This window comes from Rana temporaria, chromosome 3 (assembly GCF_905171775.1).
Source record: "Rana temporaria chromosome 3, aRanTem1.1, whole genome shotgun sequence".
NCBI classification, from domain to species: domain Eukaryota; kingdom Metazoa; phylum Chordata; class Amphibia; order Anura; family Ranidae; genus Rana; species Rana temporaria.
In genome coordinates, this window is record NC_053491.1 from 328,731,600 (window position 1) to 328,751,324 (window position 19,725).

Here is a 19,725-nt window from a genome sequence, read left to right on the forward strand (position 1 = left end):
TGTGACGGAGGAAAAACCTACTTTTCCATCCGTCTGGCGGATCGGATCGGGTGAACACGGACAGACGGTCCGTGTTCATCCGATCCCCCCATAGGGGAGAGCGGAGAAAAGACAGGGCGGTCCCTGCACAGCGTGCGGGGACCGCCCTGTCATCCGCCGGCTCAGCGGGGATCAACGCACCGATCCCGGCTGAGCAAGCGGAGGTTCACGGGGCGGATCATTACTGATCCGCCCCGTGTGAAAGGCGCCTTACTTTAATAATCAAGCCTTTTTTTTTTTAAATGGCAATGCCATGACACACACAGCATTGTTGTCCCCTTAGTTCCTTTACCATAACTGGACAAGATACTATTTTGTGTAACACAGTAAGCCCCCATTCACACCGGTGCGACTTGTCATGTGATTTGACAGTTTCAAAATTCCGTGACAAGTCGCACCCAATTTCCGGCAATAGAACTGTTCATACCACCCCCTTTAACGGCAATTATGAACAAGGTTCCTGCACTATTTATTGCTGATTTCATTGCAACTTGCATAGACTTCTGTTAAATTAAATTAGCACAATTTCAAAGCCGCACCATAGTGAACAGGGGCTATAACCTTCTTAGAGCAGAAGGTATTCACACTTCACATCCCAAAGAATTATTCCTCATTTCAGGACAGTGGGCAGAGACAAGCAAATCATTGCTTTACGCCCCAACAACCAACAACAACACATCCAGAACCACTGATGTGTAGAGCAAATATAACTAATACCACAGAGCAATGTATTCCAAATTGCACACAGCTGTTTCAGGTTTCTTGGCCATTATCAGTGCAGCGTGTGGAAACAATGGTTTCTAAGGAGCAAGGTGGACTTGATTTAAATGATGATTTTTAAAGAGCAACTGTCATCTGTCCCAAAGCGGCTCCTCCTCTGACCCGCGGTTGACTCACCGACAGTCCCATTCACTTTAATGGGACAGCTGGTAATGCGGCAGTGACACAAGGTGAGAGGCGTGGCGGCAGTAGGCGATAGAATCTTTAATATTTGAAAACAAAATTAAGATTTCCTATTAAGCTGTCAGGTTAGTAAACCAGCGATATCAGAACCAATTCAATCATACAGTTTGTAGTGTACATAGATTTGCAAAAACAATGGGATAAAGGAATATTCCTGAACTTTGTTTTATCTCATGGTTACTGCAAAATTTAGCGAATGCATCAATGCAGTGCATGTTATCTCAGCTTGCAGAGCTTGGATTCATTGAATGTGTTTACCAAAAAATGCAAATATTGCAGAATATACAGCTTCATGATACATAACGAACCTCCATTTCATGCTGAATAAACTAAATTATTAATGTATCTTAAAGGGTTTGTAAAGGAATTGTTATATCTTAATAGCTTCCTTTACCTTAATGCAGTGCTGTTTTCATGTCCTCATTGTTCGTTTTTGCTCTCAAGCTGCTGTAATTCTTCTCTGATCTCCACACTTCCTGGTTGTCTGTTTCCTAATGACCACAGTACTGGGAGCTTTCTCTCTGTGGTCACTAATCAAGGAGGTGTGATTACTGTGTGTCTAAAACCCCTCAGCACCAATCAGTTTAGTTTTCCAAACCATCACTGCCCTGTATTGGCTCTGTGGCTCTGTACATCACAGAAGCAGGAAACAACAGTAAAAACAAAACTAGAAACTGCAGGTACAATATATAATTGATTTGTAATCATTTTTAAAAGGAATCAGTTAACTATTATTTCTCTATACCCTGTAAACAGTCATTTCAGCAAAAAAAATGGTTTTCCTTTAAAACTCCTTTAAATAGAAAACTACCACTAGTTAGCAGGTTGGCTCCGCTGAACGAACCGTCGTAGCTGTACATAGTGCCTATGGTCGTGACCGGCAGTTGGGATTACCGCCGGCCGCGAGCGATCTCAGAGGCATGAGAGGAGAACAGGGATGTGTGTGTGTAAACACGCATATCCCTGTTCTGTGAGCTGAGGAAATCAGACAGCGCAATTGTCAGTTAAAAGAATCGCAAAACGGGGAGCTGCGGTGGGTCAACGCGATTGGCACTGCGCTGACAAGCCATTCACCTCTGCAGCTAGGGGTTCGGATCCCGGTCTCGGCTACATGTGAATTGAGTTTGGTGGTCTCAGCCCGGCTCCCGGTGGGTGTGCTATGCGAGGTAAGCCTGCGCTTAGTACGCCCACCCCCTCCCACAAAAACCACCACACTTACACGCACTCGAAATTGGGTTAACATGCACGCACTTTGACCACGCGGTCTCTAAAAAAGAGAGGCGAAGGACTAACGGGGCTGGTTGAGCGGGCAAATCCTCTCACTCCCTTATAGGGAGTCCCTCTGCCCCGTTGGGCTTCAAAGCGGAGCAGGTAGGGCAGGCTGTGTGGGAGGACCCCCTCACACACCCGCCATTGCCACCCGGGGTATGGAGAAAGGTGGCAGATTGCCTCTGGGGGAGGCCTGCCTACTCCCAACTCCTGCAGTCCGGCTCCTCTCTCGAGTACACGCACAAAATACACTTAAAAAAAAAAAAAAAAATCGCAAAAAATGGCCCAGTCATTGGGCAGCATAATCTTCCGGGGCTGAAATGTTTAAAATAAATTTGATTTAAAAAATAAAAAATTCAGATTTTTTTATTTTAAAATCATTGCTTTATAACCACCCTGCTAAAGAGTAAGGCTTGAGACCCAACATGACAGTATAACCATACAGGTTATGGTAAGAAGTGACTAAAGCAATCAAGAAGCCCTCCAACCAAATCAAGTGTAGAATACTAGGTATACTCAAAAAACAAAAAAAAACAATCATGCCAAAACATGAATGAGTATTTCATAGGCTATAAAATTAGTGGCCACGCATTACATTACCCTTTATCGAGCTTTCGTTTCCTTTAACAACATGTGATGGTTTCAATCGTTCTCCATGTTTGAAAGGTATTTATTGTGGATAAAAAAAAAGGCAAACAGGAGAACGCCATCATCTAAATTTAACATACAGCAACCTGTTCCTAGTTCTATTCTTGCCAATTGTAGACTTGCATAAAGCAGGCACAATGACAGGTGAAAAAAAACAAGGTTGTGAAATGTGGAGGCAGGTATTGCAATCAATGAATGAGAGACTGGAGCCAGCTCAGTGATGCATGACGAGGCCCATAGAGAAACGGCTGGCTGTGCTGAAGGGACTCAAAGAATAACATAGGCATAGAAATTTCCACAGCAAAGCATTTTTGGTTTATGAATAAGAATAAAATTTGAAATCTTGGAACCGTAGAGAAATCTTGTATTTCCTGTCTAGCTGTGGAGAAATCATGGAGAAAGACGCCCCTATACATATCTAAAACGGCTGGATTTATACGGTCAGTGTAGCCATTCGTTTTTATAAAAAATAAAATTATATAATTTTTTAGTAGAGACACTAGAGAATAAAATGGCGGTTGCTGCAATATTTTATGTTGCACTGTATTTGCGCAGCAGTCTTTTTAAATGCAATTGTTTGGGAAAAAATTACTTTAATGAATTAAAAAAAAAAAAAAAAATAGCCAGTAAAGTTAGTCCATTTTTTTTTGCATAAATGTAAAAGATTTTACGCCGTGAGAATTGTGATCTTCATTCTAAGCAAAAAAATCGTGATTCTCATTTTGGCCAGAATCATGCAGCTCTACTACCTATGCCTTGGAAGCTACCGCACATGCGTCAAAGTCATTTCGAGCATGTGCAGGTTTCCATGGCGACAGGTGATTATACGCACACTCAGGTTTCTCGACAGGAAAACATTGCCGAGAATCTCACGACGAGAAAATAGAGAGCAGGTTCTCTATTTTTCTGGTCGAGATTCTGGGCAGTTTTCTTGACGAGAAACCTCAAAGCCCCGTACACACGCACGGTTTACTCTGCAAGCAGTTTTCTTGCTGTTTCTTGCTGAGAAAACCGTGCGTGTGTACGAGGCTTTAGTCCCCATACACACTATACAACTTTTGTTGTCCGATATCCTCTGGATTTACCAAAAACATGTAGTGCAAGGGCCTGTCCGACTGCATACAAATTGAAATATATTTAATGGTTTTGATAATGCTACAGAAAATTGTATAATGTGTATCCAGCTTTACATATACTCAGTGAAATGACTGGTCTCAGGTGATACAGAGATAAAAAATAAATAAAAAAATCCCCCTACATAAGTTGCACATGTCCATCTACAGCAGTATTTCCCCTACATCCATTCAAAGTGCAGAATTTACACAGGATCTCTCAGCTCTGAAAAGCAGGGGGCGGAGAGCTGAAGTTACATCAGTGAGGAGAGCTCTGGGAGCTGATTGGACGGAAGGGACACAAATCCTTCACTTAGCACACAGTGCTGAGGCTGTCAATGCGCTGGAGGTCCCTCCCATCACCATTTTTCTCTTGGTGTTGGAAAAAACTTGTCAGAAGTGACTCATGCTGATAGAGGAACCAGTCAGCAAACAGAAGTGACTCATGCTGATAGAGGAACCAGGCAGCAGACAGAAGTGACTCATGCTGATAGAGGAACCAGGCAGCAGACAGAAGTGACTCATGCTGATAGAGGAACCAGGCAGCAGACAGAAGTGACTCATGCTGATAGAGGAACCAGGCGGCAGCAGACAGAAGTGACTCATGCTGATAAAGGAACCAGGCAGCAGACAGAAGTGATTCATGCTGATAGAGAAACCAGGCAGCAGACAGAAGTGATTCATGCTGATAGAGAAACCAGGCAGCAGACAGAAGTGACTCATGCTGATAGAGGAACCAGGCAGCAGACAGAAGTGACTCATGCTGATAGAGGAACCAGGCAGCAGACAGAAGTGACACTTTGTGCTCTGCATTGAGACAAGTACACACTAGGGATGTGCTTTGTTCATATTTCATGTCTGAGGTTTAAAACCACATTAAGGGAACGCTACTGACAAATCCTCAACACCAGAGTTTACATGCCCATTTGCCTGCTGCAGTCATCATATTTCTGACATTTTTTTTTTTTTTATATAGGATTAATTCACACCCTCAGCAGTCTGAAAAGGTGATCTGCGGTGGATTGTGTTTCAGAGGGCAGTAGAGCAATGGCTACTTCTGTCTTTCTGTGCAGCCACATTCACTTGAACAGTTAGAGGGTGTGGGGTGAAAAAGTGGCAATTTAACAGCCCTCCAGTCGCTGGTGTAAATTACTGTATATTTAATAGATGACATCATGCCCAACCCAGCAGGGTCAGGAAGCTTCTCATTATGCAGCAGTAGTAGTGAGACTTCACATAAATGAATGCAAGATCCAGAACTCCAGGAGGGAACTTTTGCCACTGGATGACCCAGCATAAAGGACCCATTTACACAGTAGTGTTTTAATGCACATGTTCTATGGTGCATGATTCCAACTTCCCCATAATGAGCATAGTGTCTGTTGCTGCTAAAATGTGATTAGTGTTAGAAAACACGTGTCAATTTTTCCTGTATTTTAGTTATTAGAGGCCTAAAGTCAACAGCCATGCATTGTGCTGCATTGGTAACAGGTATGAACAAGCTTTGGTCAATGGCTGTTCACTCATAGGTTAGATGGACACTGACGGAGGGCGAATCTGGTGCGATTTCTGTTGACAGGTGCGAGTTCTGAGGAGATTTGGCATAGTTGGAGATAAAATTTGCGCTGAACACACACAGGACCCTTTTTATAAGTGGATCAGAATCACACAGCATAAATGTGAATGGCTTTTATAGCAATCAATGGCATGCCTTTAGGATCGGATCTAATACGCATAGAATTTGCAGGACTTTGGGATTTATTTACTAAAGGCAAATCCACTTTGCACTACAAGTGCAAACTACAAGTGCAAAGTGCACTTGGAAGTACAGTTGCTATAGATCCGATAGGGACATGCAAGGAAAATAAAAAACAGCATTTTAATTTGCACATGATTGGATAATAAAATCAGCAGAGCTTCCTCTCATTTTAGATCTACCCCTCAGATCTACAGTGACTGCACTTCCAGTGCAATTTCAAGTGGACTTTGCACTTGTAGTGAAAAATGGATTTGCCTTTCGTAAATAACCCCCTTTATCCTAAAACAAATTCATGGAAAACATGTCAATAACAAAATGTCAACACACCGGCCCAAGGCCCCTTTCACATGGGGTGGATCCGCCCAGCGGAGTACGCCAGCTCAGCGGGAGATCGATCCGTTGATCTCCGCTGAGCAGGCGGATGATAGGTCCGTCTCTGCTTACTGAGCAGGGAGGGACCTGTCAGAGCCCCACTGATCTCTATGGGGAGATCGGACAAAAATGGGCAGCATCTCCGTTTTCCTCAGATCTCATCCGATAAGAGGGATGGCATACATATTGCCATATGTCTGTCTTGAGCAGATCGGAGGCAGACAGGTGTCAGCGGACACATCTCTGCTGACATCCGCCTGCCCATAGAAGTCAATGGATGGCCCACTCAGATCTGCCTGAAAAATGGACAGGCGGTTCCGAGCAGGCGTATCGCGTGAAAGGGGCCTTATGCTATAAATAGAGAAAACAATATATGCATAGAAATCAATTGGCCCAAATGTAGCAGGTGAATCAAAATAGCAGCATAACCCAAATTTCGGGTTTGAAATTAAATGACTAAAGTTTTACAAATTAGCAGACAGGAATAATAAACTCAGAAGGAAAAGGCTCTATAACAAGTGTCGCAATGGGAAGTGAATGTAAAACCTTCAATTTGCTCTTAGATCACTGAAAGCTAATCTTAAAATAACATTTACAAGTTACCACAGGAGGTAATGCGTGAAAAGCAGCGTTAACATCACAGATCACACAAATGTAGACGATCATGACTAACTAAAAACATTTGAAGTAAAAAATAAAAATATTAAAAAATATAAATATTAATCCACAACCACTGACGTTTGTCAACATAAACCAAGTCCATCACCAAGACAGGGAAACAACCCGGGACTATCCAAAATGCTGAACGTTCTCACATTTGATAACCTGGACGGGACATTAGATAATTAAGCATGTCTAATTTCTGTACACTGAGAAATCTAATAATAAAATTGTCTTTACGAAAAGTGATTTTATATCAAAGTCATACATACAAGGTGTGTCCAGAATATAATGAAAATGAAGTTCCTACGCTCAAGAAGGGCTCTGTGAATGGAGAAGCTGGTCAAGGTCACTTGGTGTAGGGTGCCAGGTATATGTTAGAACAGGGGGGCCGTGGCCTGTTTGCAGCTGGGCCGCGAAGGCTGCACTATCTGACGAGCGGCAGGGGAGCGAGCAGAGAGATTACATCATCTCTCACCGCCCGCTCGAATCACCGCTGTTCCATTCTCACAGCGGAGGCGCTATACTGAGGCGAGCGAGCAGGGGGGATGAGATCATCTCTCACTGCCCGCCCGCATCACTGCTCCTCCGCCGACACAGCGCAGAACACCGATACACTGCTGGAGGTGAAGCAGAGAGATGAGATCATCTCTCACTACCCGCGCCCCCAACTACCGCTGTTCTCACTACCCACTACTCCAGGCTTGCCTCTGAACTAATGCGCACACCTGTGCTGCCACCACTGCAGTGCCAATCTTCATGTAGTGGCAGGTGACAATCCACATCTGCTGGCAGGCGACGTGACAAATGACAAGCTGCATCTGATGGCAGGTGACGTGGCAATCCAAATCTGGTGGCAGGGATGATTGAAGCGCCAACACCGGCCATTGCCCCGATAAATTGCCTGCGAAAAGCCGCATACACCCCCCCCCCGGCACAACTTTCTTCAACACTGCCGGTCCCCGGTGCCAAAAAGGTTGGGGACCACTGTGTTAGAACACTGATCAGCTCCATACCAGCCCGGTCAAAGCCGAGACGTTCTTCTTGGTGACACCCTGGCCAAGTGCCTCGTATTAAAAAAAAATGCCAGCGAGTTTGGAACAGCGGTACGCAATAAGATTGTTTGTGAAATTGGGTAAAAGTGCATCAGCGACTTTGGAAATGGTGAGGAAAGCTTATGGAGAAGCTGCGCTATCATCTGCACAAGCGTCCCAATGGCACAAGGACAACCCCCAGAGTCACAGTGCTCTGGCTGCTAGAGAGTTTTTGGCTGAAAAATACATCACAGTGCTTCACCATCCACCCTACAACCCCGACATGACACCTTGCCATTTTTTCATATTTCCAAAGATGAAGGCTTAAAGGACACCATTTTTGGTAGTGTTGAGAACGTCCATAGAGACGCTACGCAGGCTCTGAATGCCAGCCCACATGAAGACTTCCAGGGACGCTGTAAAAAAAAAAAAAAATTGCAGGGAACGTTGTGTTCACTCCCTTGGTGCATACTTTGAAGGAGACAATCTTCAACTGCAAAATTTTTCTATAAAATATTTTTTTTTTTAAATATCATTCTGGACACACCTTGTATCTATCAAGCATATGGCTAATTAAGGGCTCATTTACATCAGCCTGCCCTGGTGTAGAGGCGATGCAATGCAAAGTACAACATACGCTACAGTTTACTTTACTTAAAGTGTTACTAAACCCAGGACCCTGCATTCACTAGATCTGGTCACCCACAGTATACAGAACATGGAAATGCAATCGTTTTAGTAAATACCATTCTTTCTAGACTGTAAGCTCTAATGAGCAGGGCCCTCTGATCCCTCCTGTATTGAATTGTATTGTAACTGTACTGTTTGCCCCCATGTTGTAAAGCGCTGTGCAAACTGTTGGTACTATACTGTATATACCCTGTATAATAATAATAATAATAATAATAATAATAAATTGCTAAATACCTTTTCTCATCAGCAGTATATACCAGTCTTGTGACTTCTATCAGTGCCTGGTTAAAGCTTGTAGGCGTTTTCATACTACACTGGCTGTCCTATCAGGATTCAGGTCCCTGACCACTTGTCTGGACAGTGCTGATTGGCCCTGTGCTGATCACATGCATTCTCCCAAGAAACAAAACAATCTCTAGTAATACACACCAAACTAAGCATGTGCAGCCTGACTCAAGTAACTGTCTTATCTGGACCTGTTTTGGGGGCAATGCAAGAAGGGGAGGATCTGTGCATACAGGACCAAACAGCCTTTTTACATAATGCAGAGGATTAACCCCTTAGGTTCCACAGCGAGTATAACAAGCATGCCTTACTGTTCTGGGTTTAGTAACACTTTAACTTTATTGAGGTGTCACAAAATATCACTTCATTCAACGATATGAACTGCAGTGCGTTGCATTGTTTTGTGGTGCAATAAATGTGGTGTGCTGCCTGAGGGCTCATGCACATGGGCGGTTTGGCTCATAAAAAAAAAAAAAAAAACTCACATTTTTGACAAGAAACCCGTCAAGATTAATTAAATACATGGTAGCTGGACACTGTTCCAAGCAGTGCTCGCAATTAGGACTTCCATCTTCTGGGCATACAATCCGAAGCCCTAAACCTAAGTACCACTCAGAACAGCATCCAGCCGTATGTTTCAGCCCATCAGCTGTACAATGCATCTGTGTGTTTCCCTTGTGCTCAATAATACCAGGAGCACCATGTGCATGAGCCCTAAAGATACGCACATTCTGCATTTTTTACACAGCGCACACCTCTGCACCTGTATGGGGTGAACTGGGCAAAGACAACTGTCTTCTACATGCCCTTGTATTGAGCTATGCGAATAAACGCAGCTGAACAGACACAGTGTGAACAAGTCCCAGCATTGCATACAAAAGACAAACACAATATTCTCATTAATATATTATTTTTAGCTTCAAAACGTGGAGCCTGTACAATACAGACATATAAAGAAACCATCTGACCCACACAGCTGTACCCAACCACAGCGAGATCCTACAAATCCAATCCAATCAATCCCCTCCTGCTGCAAGCACAGCATAAAACATTCTAGAAATGCCAAAGTACTTCTGTCATTTTGGACAAAAAATAAAAATGCCATCATCAAAACGTGAATATACCCATCAGTCTTAGCAGTGGTAGGAGAAGGTGACAACACTACAACCTAGCTGTATCCTGCAGGCATGACAATTATGCCAGGGACTGACAACGTAGGAACTTTGATATGCTCAGCACCAGCTGATTAATAACGACAGGCTGACAACATGACAACGTGGGCACATCTCACATCAAGCTTGACAGGTGATGCCAACAGCATAACCTTAATATTTATGCCCAGGGTTGTCGACATCACATCTTAGCTATACCAAATGTTGCTGCCAGTCATCTTAAAGTGGATGGAAGCCCCAAATCGAATCGTCAGTATGTTTGGTGTCAGGCTTCACTGTATGAAATGCTTCTAATCAAACCATTTTTGACTCGATTGCAGCGTTTCTTACCTGGAGATCCTGCCAGTAACAATTCCTGTTGGAAGCTGACAACACTAAACCACTGCCTTGCAATTAGCAGCAGCGGTGTCAGTCTGCCATGTGCATTCATTACACTAGCTATTGGGTAACCTATCAGGTTTATTAGAGAGGCAGCCAATCTCACAAAGCATGGTGACTATGCTGAAGCTAGGATTGGATGGGTCGAATTTTCAATTAAAATGCCTAAAGTGATTGTAAACCACTACATATACCCAGTAAAGTGACTGTTTATCTGCAGTCTTCTCTTCTTTATATCTGTTCAAATTGCTGAATTATGAAGCTTGTCTGAGGATTAGCTGAAATCACACTCTGCAGAGCTCAATGAAGGGAGCTCTAAAAGCTGATTGGAAGGTATACACAGCTCACAGTAACAGAGCTGAGGCTGTCAATCAGCTAGAGGTCCCTCCCCTGTCACCATTTTTCTCTTGGTGTCAGGAAAACTTGTCAAAAGTGATTCATGCTGATAGCAAAGCAACAAAGCAGCAAACAGAAATGACTATTAATTGAGACAAGCACACACTATAGAACATGGGTCTTCAAACTACGGCCCTCCAGTTGTTCAGGAACTACAATTCCCATCATGCCTAGTCATGTCTGTGAAGGTCAGTGTGTTACAATGCCTCATGGAATGTGTAGTTCTAACAGCTGGAGAGCCGTAGTTTGAGGATCCCTGCTATAGAGCATGGGTGCTCAACCCGCGGCCCTCCAGCTGTTGCGAAACTACAAGTCCCATGAGGCATTTCAAGCCGCTGACAGTTACAAGCATGACTCCCAAAGGCATAGGTATGATGGGACTTTTAGTTCCACACCAGCTGGAGGGCCACAGTTGAGCACCCATGCTATAGAGCAGGGGTGTCAAACTGGCGGCCCTCCAGCTGTTCCGAAACTACAAGTCCCATCATGCCTCTGCCTGTGAGAGTCATGCTTGTAACTGTTAGCCTTGCAATGCCTCATGGGACTTGTAGTTTTGCAACATCTGGAGGGCCGCCAGTTTGACACCCCTGCTATAGAGTAATATGCCTTGTTCATATTTCATATCTGAGGTTTACAACCACTTTAAAGTGTATTCCTTTACAGATAAATCTGTAAGGTGAACTTACACAAGTCCCCCTCCCACTGGCCCCGCTGACCTGAACCGCGGCAATCTCCGGTTCTAAGCTCCAGTATATCCGGGACAGGAGACCAGGCTTAAAAAACCCCTCTGCCTCCACGCCTCTTCTCCATAGCTGACAAAGCAGGCTATGCGGCTGCTGATAGGTCGGCGCCGCCCATGTGATGCCGCTGAACAAGTAGAATGCTCCAAAATGAGGGATGTTCCTCGCTCCCGACGAGGGACATTTTGGAAATTCGGCTCAGGGAAATGTTAAGCCCCGGACTCCTGGCTCCAAAACCAATAGAGAAGAGAAGGGATCACTGCTCCAGGTGGGTCACTATGTAGAGATGGACTGACTCAGGATACCGTGGGTGCTGGCGATGCACTGACCATGCATAAGATACGAAGAAAGAGGATGGATAGCCGCACTCCAATGACCAAACGGTTGTCTTTTATTCAAAAAAACACAGCAAGTACATCACTTCACAAGGTGCAACAAAGGAACAGGTAGATAGCCGACGCGTTTCGCACTGAGCTAGTGCTTAATCATGGCTATAGCTCCTGGCGTGGATATACCGGGGCTTAGAACCCGAGATTGTCGCAGTCCAGGTCAGTGGGACGGGGGGGGCGAGGAGGGGGTCCTGTGTAAGTACACCTTACAGATTTTTCTGTAAAGGTGAACTTACCCTTTAGGCTATAGTGTTGTATTTAGTAGAAGAGTTGTTAGCCTGCCATGAGCAGAACGTTGACTTTTGGTCTGCTTATCAGATAGAAAGCCCACGTGAAGGATCTCACACAACATGGAGGGAGACAAGGCTACAGCTAATTGAGAGGAAATGGCATAGCATTGTCAGCCTGTAGCAGGAAGTGACATTACTGGCAGGACCTCCAGGTAAGAACCTTTGTAATAACCGTACAAAAAATATATAATTTCCCCCAGTTACCTTTGGTGTCCTTCTTACACTGTAATAATGTACAATGGATTCAGCCTTGTCCTCTGCTCATGCCCCATTATCCAACTCCAATTTCCATCTTCATTGTTTACATCACAGGAAGCCGGCTATCTCTTCCTGGTTCCTACAGCCGGCCCCCCAATGACACCAGATATCTCTGTATGTGTGTGATCTGCTGTTTGTTGACATGAATGGAAGGTCATGCTCCCTAAGATATGACATCAGAACCCAAGGAGGCAGCAGGAGAAGAATGAAATGTCATAGGCAAGAAACGAGGCGGAGCCACTCAGAATAAGAGAATATGATTGGAGCTTTAAATGAAATACTATGGGCCAGATTCTCGTAGAACTGCGGCGGCGTAACTTATCTCCTTTACGTTACACCGCCGCAAGTTTTACGGGCAAGTGCTTGATTCACAAAGCACTTGCCTGTAAAGTTGCGGCGGCGTAGCGTAAAGTCCACCGGCGCAAGCCCGCCTAATTCAAATGATCCAGGAAGGGGGCGTGGATCATTTAAATTAGGCGCGTTCCCGCGCCGATCGTACTGCGCATGCTCCGTCTCAAAATTTCCCACCGTGCATTGCGCAAAATTACGTCGCAAGTACGTCATTGGTTTCGACGTTAACGTAAATAGCGTAAAAAAATTCAAATTGCGACGCGGGAACGACGCCCATACTTAACATTGAATACGCCACCTAGGAGGCATGTTTATCTTTACGCCGCGTATCTCTTACGGAAACTACGTAAATTCACTACGACGGGCAAGCGTACGTTCGTGAATCGGCGTAACTAGTCATTTGCATATTCTACGCCGACCGCAATGGAAGCGCCACCTAGCGGTCAGCGTAGATATTGCACCCTAAGATACAACGGCGCTGGCCGTCGTATCTTAGGCATGTTTAAGTGTATCTCAGTTTGAGAATACATTTAGACATACAACGCGCTTAGATTCGGAGTTACGTCGGAGTATCTGCTGATACGCCGGCGTAATTCTATGTGAATCTGCCCCAGAGTCATCAATCCATTTTGAATAAAAGCAGGTGAATTAATTGAAATAATTCTTATGGAGAGTGTATGCTGCATCGAATTCTCACTGCAACTGCATATACAAATTGTTCCATGTGGGGCCACCATTGAAGAAGAATTCCAGGCATGGATATTTTTACATGAATCCAGCTTGGGCCAATGGAACTATGTATATACCGTACTCTGGGAACCCTCCAGAAGCTGAAAGTCACTGTAGTAGGCATCAATGCCACAGTGACCTCCACTAGCTTATGGGTCCCATTCTGAGTGGCTGCATTCTGAACATAGGCGGTCTACTGACATGTGCCATTTAACAAATGCTTTGCATTTTCTCAATGAAGGCAAAGGAGTTCCCTGATTGGACGAGATGGGGTGGCAACGCCATGCTATCCACCTCATCCATTCTCTTGGCACCTGTGTCAAGTGAGAGACCTCCTGGGATCGTAATGTAGCAGGGCAGGCACTTGGTACCAGACCCAAAAGCTGGTGGAGATCACTGGAGCTGTGGTGGTCACTACAGTGACTTTCAGCTTCTAATCTAATCTAGAGGAATTGCACAGGTATGGTAAATACTGGTCCATGTTACTATGCACAAAATATCCATACCTGGAATTCTTCTTTAAAGTGGTTGTAAACACGCCCCCTTGACACAGGAACAGAGCTAAGGCTGTTAATCAGCTGGAGATCCCTCCTCTGTCACCTTTTTTTCTCTTGGTGTCAGAAGTGATTCATGCTGACAGCAGACAAAAATGACATATGTAAACCTCATATTTCATGTCTGAGGTTTACAACCACTTTAAGGTAACCACACAGTATACAATCTGATTGTACAGACAGGTCTTTGCAATACACAGCTGATGGCAGATCTAAAGGAGACTGTAAGGTAGCCGTAAAGGACAATGTATGATCAGCCATAGATCTACCAGCAGTTACATAGTACAGGGACCAGCCTGGTTGGATAGTCACAACGTTATTGGCTTAGGTGTGTACTACATAGTTCTGGTCCATCTAAAGGAGATCATAAGATCTGATTGTATAGTGTATGGCCAGTGTAGCTCATAGGATCAGATTGTATAGCGTATGGCCAGTGTAGATCATAGGATCAGATTGTATAGTGTACGGCCAGTGTAGATCATAGGATCAGATTGTATAGTGTACGGCCAGTGTAGATCATAGGATCAGATTGTATAGTGTACGGCCAGTGTAGATCATAGGATCAGATTCTGTAGTGTATGGCCAGTGTAGATCATAGGATCAGATTGTATAGTGTACGGCCAGTGTAGATCATAGGATCAGATTGTATAGTGTACGGCCAGTGTAGATCATAGGATCAGATTCTGTAGTGTATGGCCAGTGTAGATCATAGGATCAGATTGTATAGTGTACGGCCAGTGTAGATCATAGGATCAGATTCTGTAGTGTATGGCCAGTGTAGATCATAGGATCAGATTCTGTAGTGTATGGCCAGTGTAGATCATAGGATCAGATTCTGTAGTGTATGGCCAGTGTAGATCATAGGATCAGATTCTGTAGTGTATGGCCAGTGTAGATCATAGGATCAGATTGTATAGTGTACGGCCAGTGTAGATCATAGGATCAGATTGTATAGTGTACGGCCAGTCTAAAGCCTAAAGCCAATCATACTGAGGATGTGATTTGGGGATCACATACACTTTAAGAAATGACACAATCACAACCTGGAGAAATTCTGCCCAACTGGTCCAATCTAATGTGAGAATGGTCAGCACTCCCCCATGTTGTCCTCCTGACACCTGCCATGACAGGTCCCCATCACACCTGAGCCCAGGGATCCAGGACTCTCCTCCTCTCCATCCTCCTGATCACACTGATGACCACCCAGCCATCACATAGCAGAGAAAACTTGTAGGTGCCCCCAGCAGTGAGTGGCCTTCCTAGGAGAATGGCGCTGACACAGGAGGTGGCAGAGATGGTCCAGGGGGTGGGGTTCTCACCTTTCTGCCCGCTGAACGCCGTGTACCAGGACAGGGAGAGGAAGATGCAGAAGCAGAAGGCGAGCAGAGTCAGGAAAGTGCCATTGCGGAGCCTCATCTCCTCCTCCTGCTGCTCCTCAGCCTGGGCGGGGGCGGCTGCATGTCCGGGGGTCGGGGGGTGGAAGGTGTCCGGTGTAGCCCCCTCTCCTCTCCTCTCCTCAGTCTCCTCTTCACGGTGTACAGCGTACTGCTCCCGGGAGCGACAACTGACACAGACACAGCCGAGCGCGCCGCCGAGCAGCCGGCACTGCGCACGGGGACGCGCCTCAGACAAAGCGCGTGACCGAGCGCTCCCAAATCACGCGTCTATAGGGGGCGGCGGCTGTGTAACCAACACTGAGGCGGGCGATGTGCCCGGGGTGACGTCATGTGTGCTCATGGGATACGTCACGACAATAACACACACACAGCCGCGTGCAATGTCCGCACGCCCGGCCTGGGGACACGGCGCCGAGTGTGACCATTACTACAAAATACCATAACACTGTCTGTGCCCAGTGTAACCATTACTACGATATACCACAACACTGTCCCCCATGTGACCATTACTCGATATACCACAACACTGTGACCATTACTACAATATACCACAACACTGTGCCCAGTGTGAGCGCAAACAAAAAAAAAACAATTGCAGCCTCACTGTGCCCATCAAATGCAGCCACTGTGCCATCAATTGTCACCACTGTGCCATGCCATCAAATGCAGTCACTGTGCCATTCCATCAACCGCAGCCACTGTGCCATCAATTGTCACCACTGTGCCATGCCATCAAACGCAGCCACTGTGCCATGCCATCAAACGTAGCCACTGTGCCATCAATTGTCATCACTGTGCCATGCCATCAAATGCAGTCACTGTGTCATGCCATCAAACGCAGCCACTGTGCCATCAATTGTCATCACTGTGCCATGCCATCAAACGCAGCCACTGTGCCATCAATTGTCACCACTGTGCCATGCCATCAAACGCAGCCACTGTGCCATCAATCGTCACCACTGTGCCATGCCATCAAAACGCAGTCACTGTGCCATGCCATTAAACGCAGCCACTGTGCCATCAATTGTCACCACTGTGCCATGCCATCAACCGCAGCCACTGTGCCATCAATTGTCATCACTGTGCCATGCCATCAAATGCAGTCACTGTGCCATGCCATCAACCGCAGCCACTGTGCCATCAATTGTCACCACTGTGCCATGCCATCAAACGCAGCCACTGTGCCATGCCATCAAACGTAGCCACTGTGCCATCAATTGTCATCACTGTGCCATGCCATCAAATGCAGTCACTGTGTCATGCCATCAAACGCAGCCACTGTGCCATCAATTGTCATCACTGTGCCATGCCATCAAACGCAGCCACTGTGCCATCAATTGTCACCACTGTGCCATGCCATCAAACGCAGCCACTGTGCCATCAATTGTCACCACTGTGCCATGCCATCAAAACGCAGTCACTGTGCCATGCTATTAAACGCAGCCACTGTGCCATCAATTGTCACCACTGTGCCATGCCATCAACCGCAGCCACTGTGCCATCAATTGTCATCACTGTGCCATGCCATCAAACGCAGTCACTGTGCCATGCCATTAAACGCAGCCACTGTGCCATGCCATCAAACGCAGTCACTGTGCCATGCCACCAAAACACTGTTCCCATTGTTACTATATACCACAACACTGTGCCCAGTGTAACCATTGTTACTATATACCACAACACTATGCCCAGTGTAACCACTACTAGTATTTTTCAACACAGAGATACCCAGCGTGACCATTACTACGATATAACACAACACTGTACCCCATGTAACCATTGTTACTATATACCACAACACTAGCCAATGTAACCATTGTTACTATATATCACAACACTGTGCCCAGTGTAACCATTGTTACTATATATCACAACACTGTGCCCAATGTAACCATTGTAACTATATATCACAACACTGTGCCCAGTGCAACCATTGTTAATATATACCACAACACTGTGCTCAGTGTAACAATTGTTACTATATACCATAACACTGTTCCCGGTGTAACAATTGTTACTATATACCACAACACTGTGTAACCATTACTAGTACTCCCCAACACAGAGATACCCGATGTAACCATTACTAGTACTCCCCAATACAGAAATACCCAAGGTAACCATTACTGGCACTCTTCATTACAGAGCTTTCCGATGTAACCATTACTAGTACTCTCCAATACAGAGATAACCAATGTACCCATTACTAGTACTCCCCAATACAGAGATACCCTGTGTAACCATTACTAGTACTCTCCAATACAGAGATACCTATTGTAACCATTACTAGTACTCCCCAATACAGATACCTGATGTAACCATTACTAGCACTCTCCCATACAGAGTTACCCAATGTGACCATTACTAGTACGCTCTAATAAAGAGATACCGGTTATAACCATTACTAGTACTCTCTAATACAGAGATACCGGTTGTAACCATTACTAGTACTCTTGAATACAGAGCTACCCAGTGTAACATTATTAATACTCCCCAATATAGAGATACCCAGCATCACCATTACTAGTACTGCCCAATACAGAGATACCCGGTGTAACCATTACTAGTACTCTTGAATACAGAGCTACCCAGTGTAGCCATCACTAGTTCTCCCCAATACAGAAATACCCAGCATGACCATTACTAGTACTCCTTAATACAGTGATACCCGGTGCAATCATTACTAGTACTCTCCAATACAGATACCCGGTGTAGCCATTACTAGGGGCCAGATTCAGAAAGAATGGCGTAATATTCGGTGGGCGTAGCGCATCTCAAATACGCTACGCCGCCGTAACTTAGAGAGGCGAGTACCGTATTCAGAAAGAACTTGCGCCCTAAGTTATGGCGGCGTAGCGTAAATGGGCCGGCGTAAGCCCGCCTAATTCAAATTATCAAGGCAGTGGGCGTGTTATATTACAATGAGCCGTGACCCCATGTAAATGAGGGGCCAAACGTATCCCAGTGCGCATGCTCAAAATCACGTCAGCTAGAATGCCTAAGATACGTCGAACACTGCCTACGACGTAAACGTAACTTACGCACAGCCCTATTCACGTACGACTTACGTAAACAACGTAAATTTTGACGGTCGTTCCGACGTCCATACCTTAACATGACTTACCCATGCTTTATGAGGGGTAAAGTTACGCCGGTCGTACGCCTTATGTAAACAGCGTATATTAATACGCCGGGCGCAAGTACGTTCGTGAATCGGCGTATCTAGGTCATTTGCATATTTATAATGGGAACGCTGAATGCGTCCAGCGTAACTATGCTCCCACGATACGCCGGCGTAGGCAAGTTACGTCGAACGGCTGAAGCCATGTTTTTGGACGTATCTCGCTTTGTGAATCGGCGCAAAGATGTGGCGGCGCACATTTGAAATTACGGCGGCGTATCTGGAGATACGCTGACGTAAATGCTTTCTGAATATGGCCCATGTACTCTCCAATACAGAGATACCCGATGTAACCATTACTAGTACTCTCCAATACAGAGATACCTGGTGTAACCATTACTAGTACTTTCCAATACAGCGATACCCGGTGTAACCATTAATAGTACTCTCCAATACAGAGATACCCTGTGTAACCATTACTAGTACTCTCCAATACAGAGATACCTGGTGTAACCATTAACAGTACTCTCCAATACAGAGATACCCAATCTAACCATTACTAGTACTCTCCAATACAGAGATACCTGGTGTAACCATTACTAGTACTCTTCAATACAGCGATACCCGGTGTAACCAATAATAGTACTCTCCAATACAGAGATACCCGGTGTAACCATTACTAGTACTCTCCAATACAGAGATACCTGGTGTAACCATTAATAGTACTCTCCAATACAGAGATACCCGGTGTAACCATTACTAGTACTCTCCAATACAGAGATACCCGGTGTAACCATTACTAGTACTCTCCAATACAGAGATACCTGGTGTAACCATTAATACTACTCTCCAATACAGAGATACCCGGTGTAACCATTACTAGTACTCTCCAATACAGAGATACCTGGTGTAACCATTAATAGTACTCTCCAATACAGAGATACCCAATCTAACCATTACTAGTACTCTCCAATACAGAGATACCTGTTGTAATCATTACTAGTACTCTCCAATACAGAGATACCCGGTGTAACCATTACTAGTACTCTCCAATACAGAGATACCCGGTGTAACCATTACTAGTACTCTCCAATACAGAGATACCCGGTGTAACCA

The 19,725-nt window shown here is 45.1% G+C and overlaps 1 protein-coding gene across 1 annotated transcript in view; it reads right to left on the bottom strand.

Annotated features, from left to right (window-relative positions):
- The window catches only part of MGAT4B (alpha-1,3-mannosyl-glycoprotein 4-beta-N-acetylglucosaminyltransferase B), a 600,394-nt gene extending 584,688 nt beyond the window's left edge, over positions 1 to 15,706 (bottom strand). The window contains exon 1 of the mRNA XM_040344984.1: positions 15,411 to 15,706. Coding sequence (XP_040200918.1) covers positions 15,411 to 15,507 — 97 coding nt within the window. The 5' untranslated portion in view covers positions 15,508 to 15,706. The remainder of the gene's footprint in view (positions 1 to 15,410) is intronic.
- Positions 15,707 to 19,725: the final 4,019 nt, after the last annotated feature.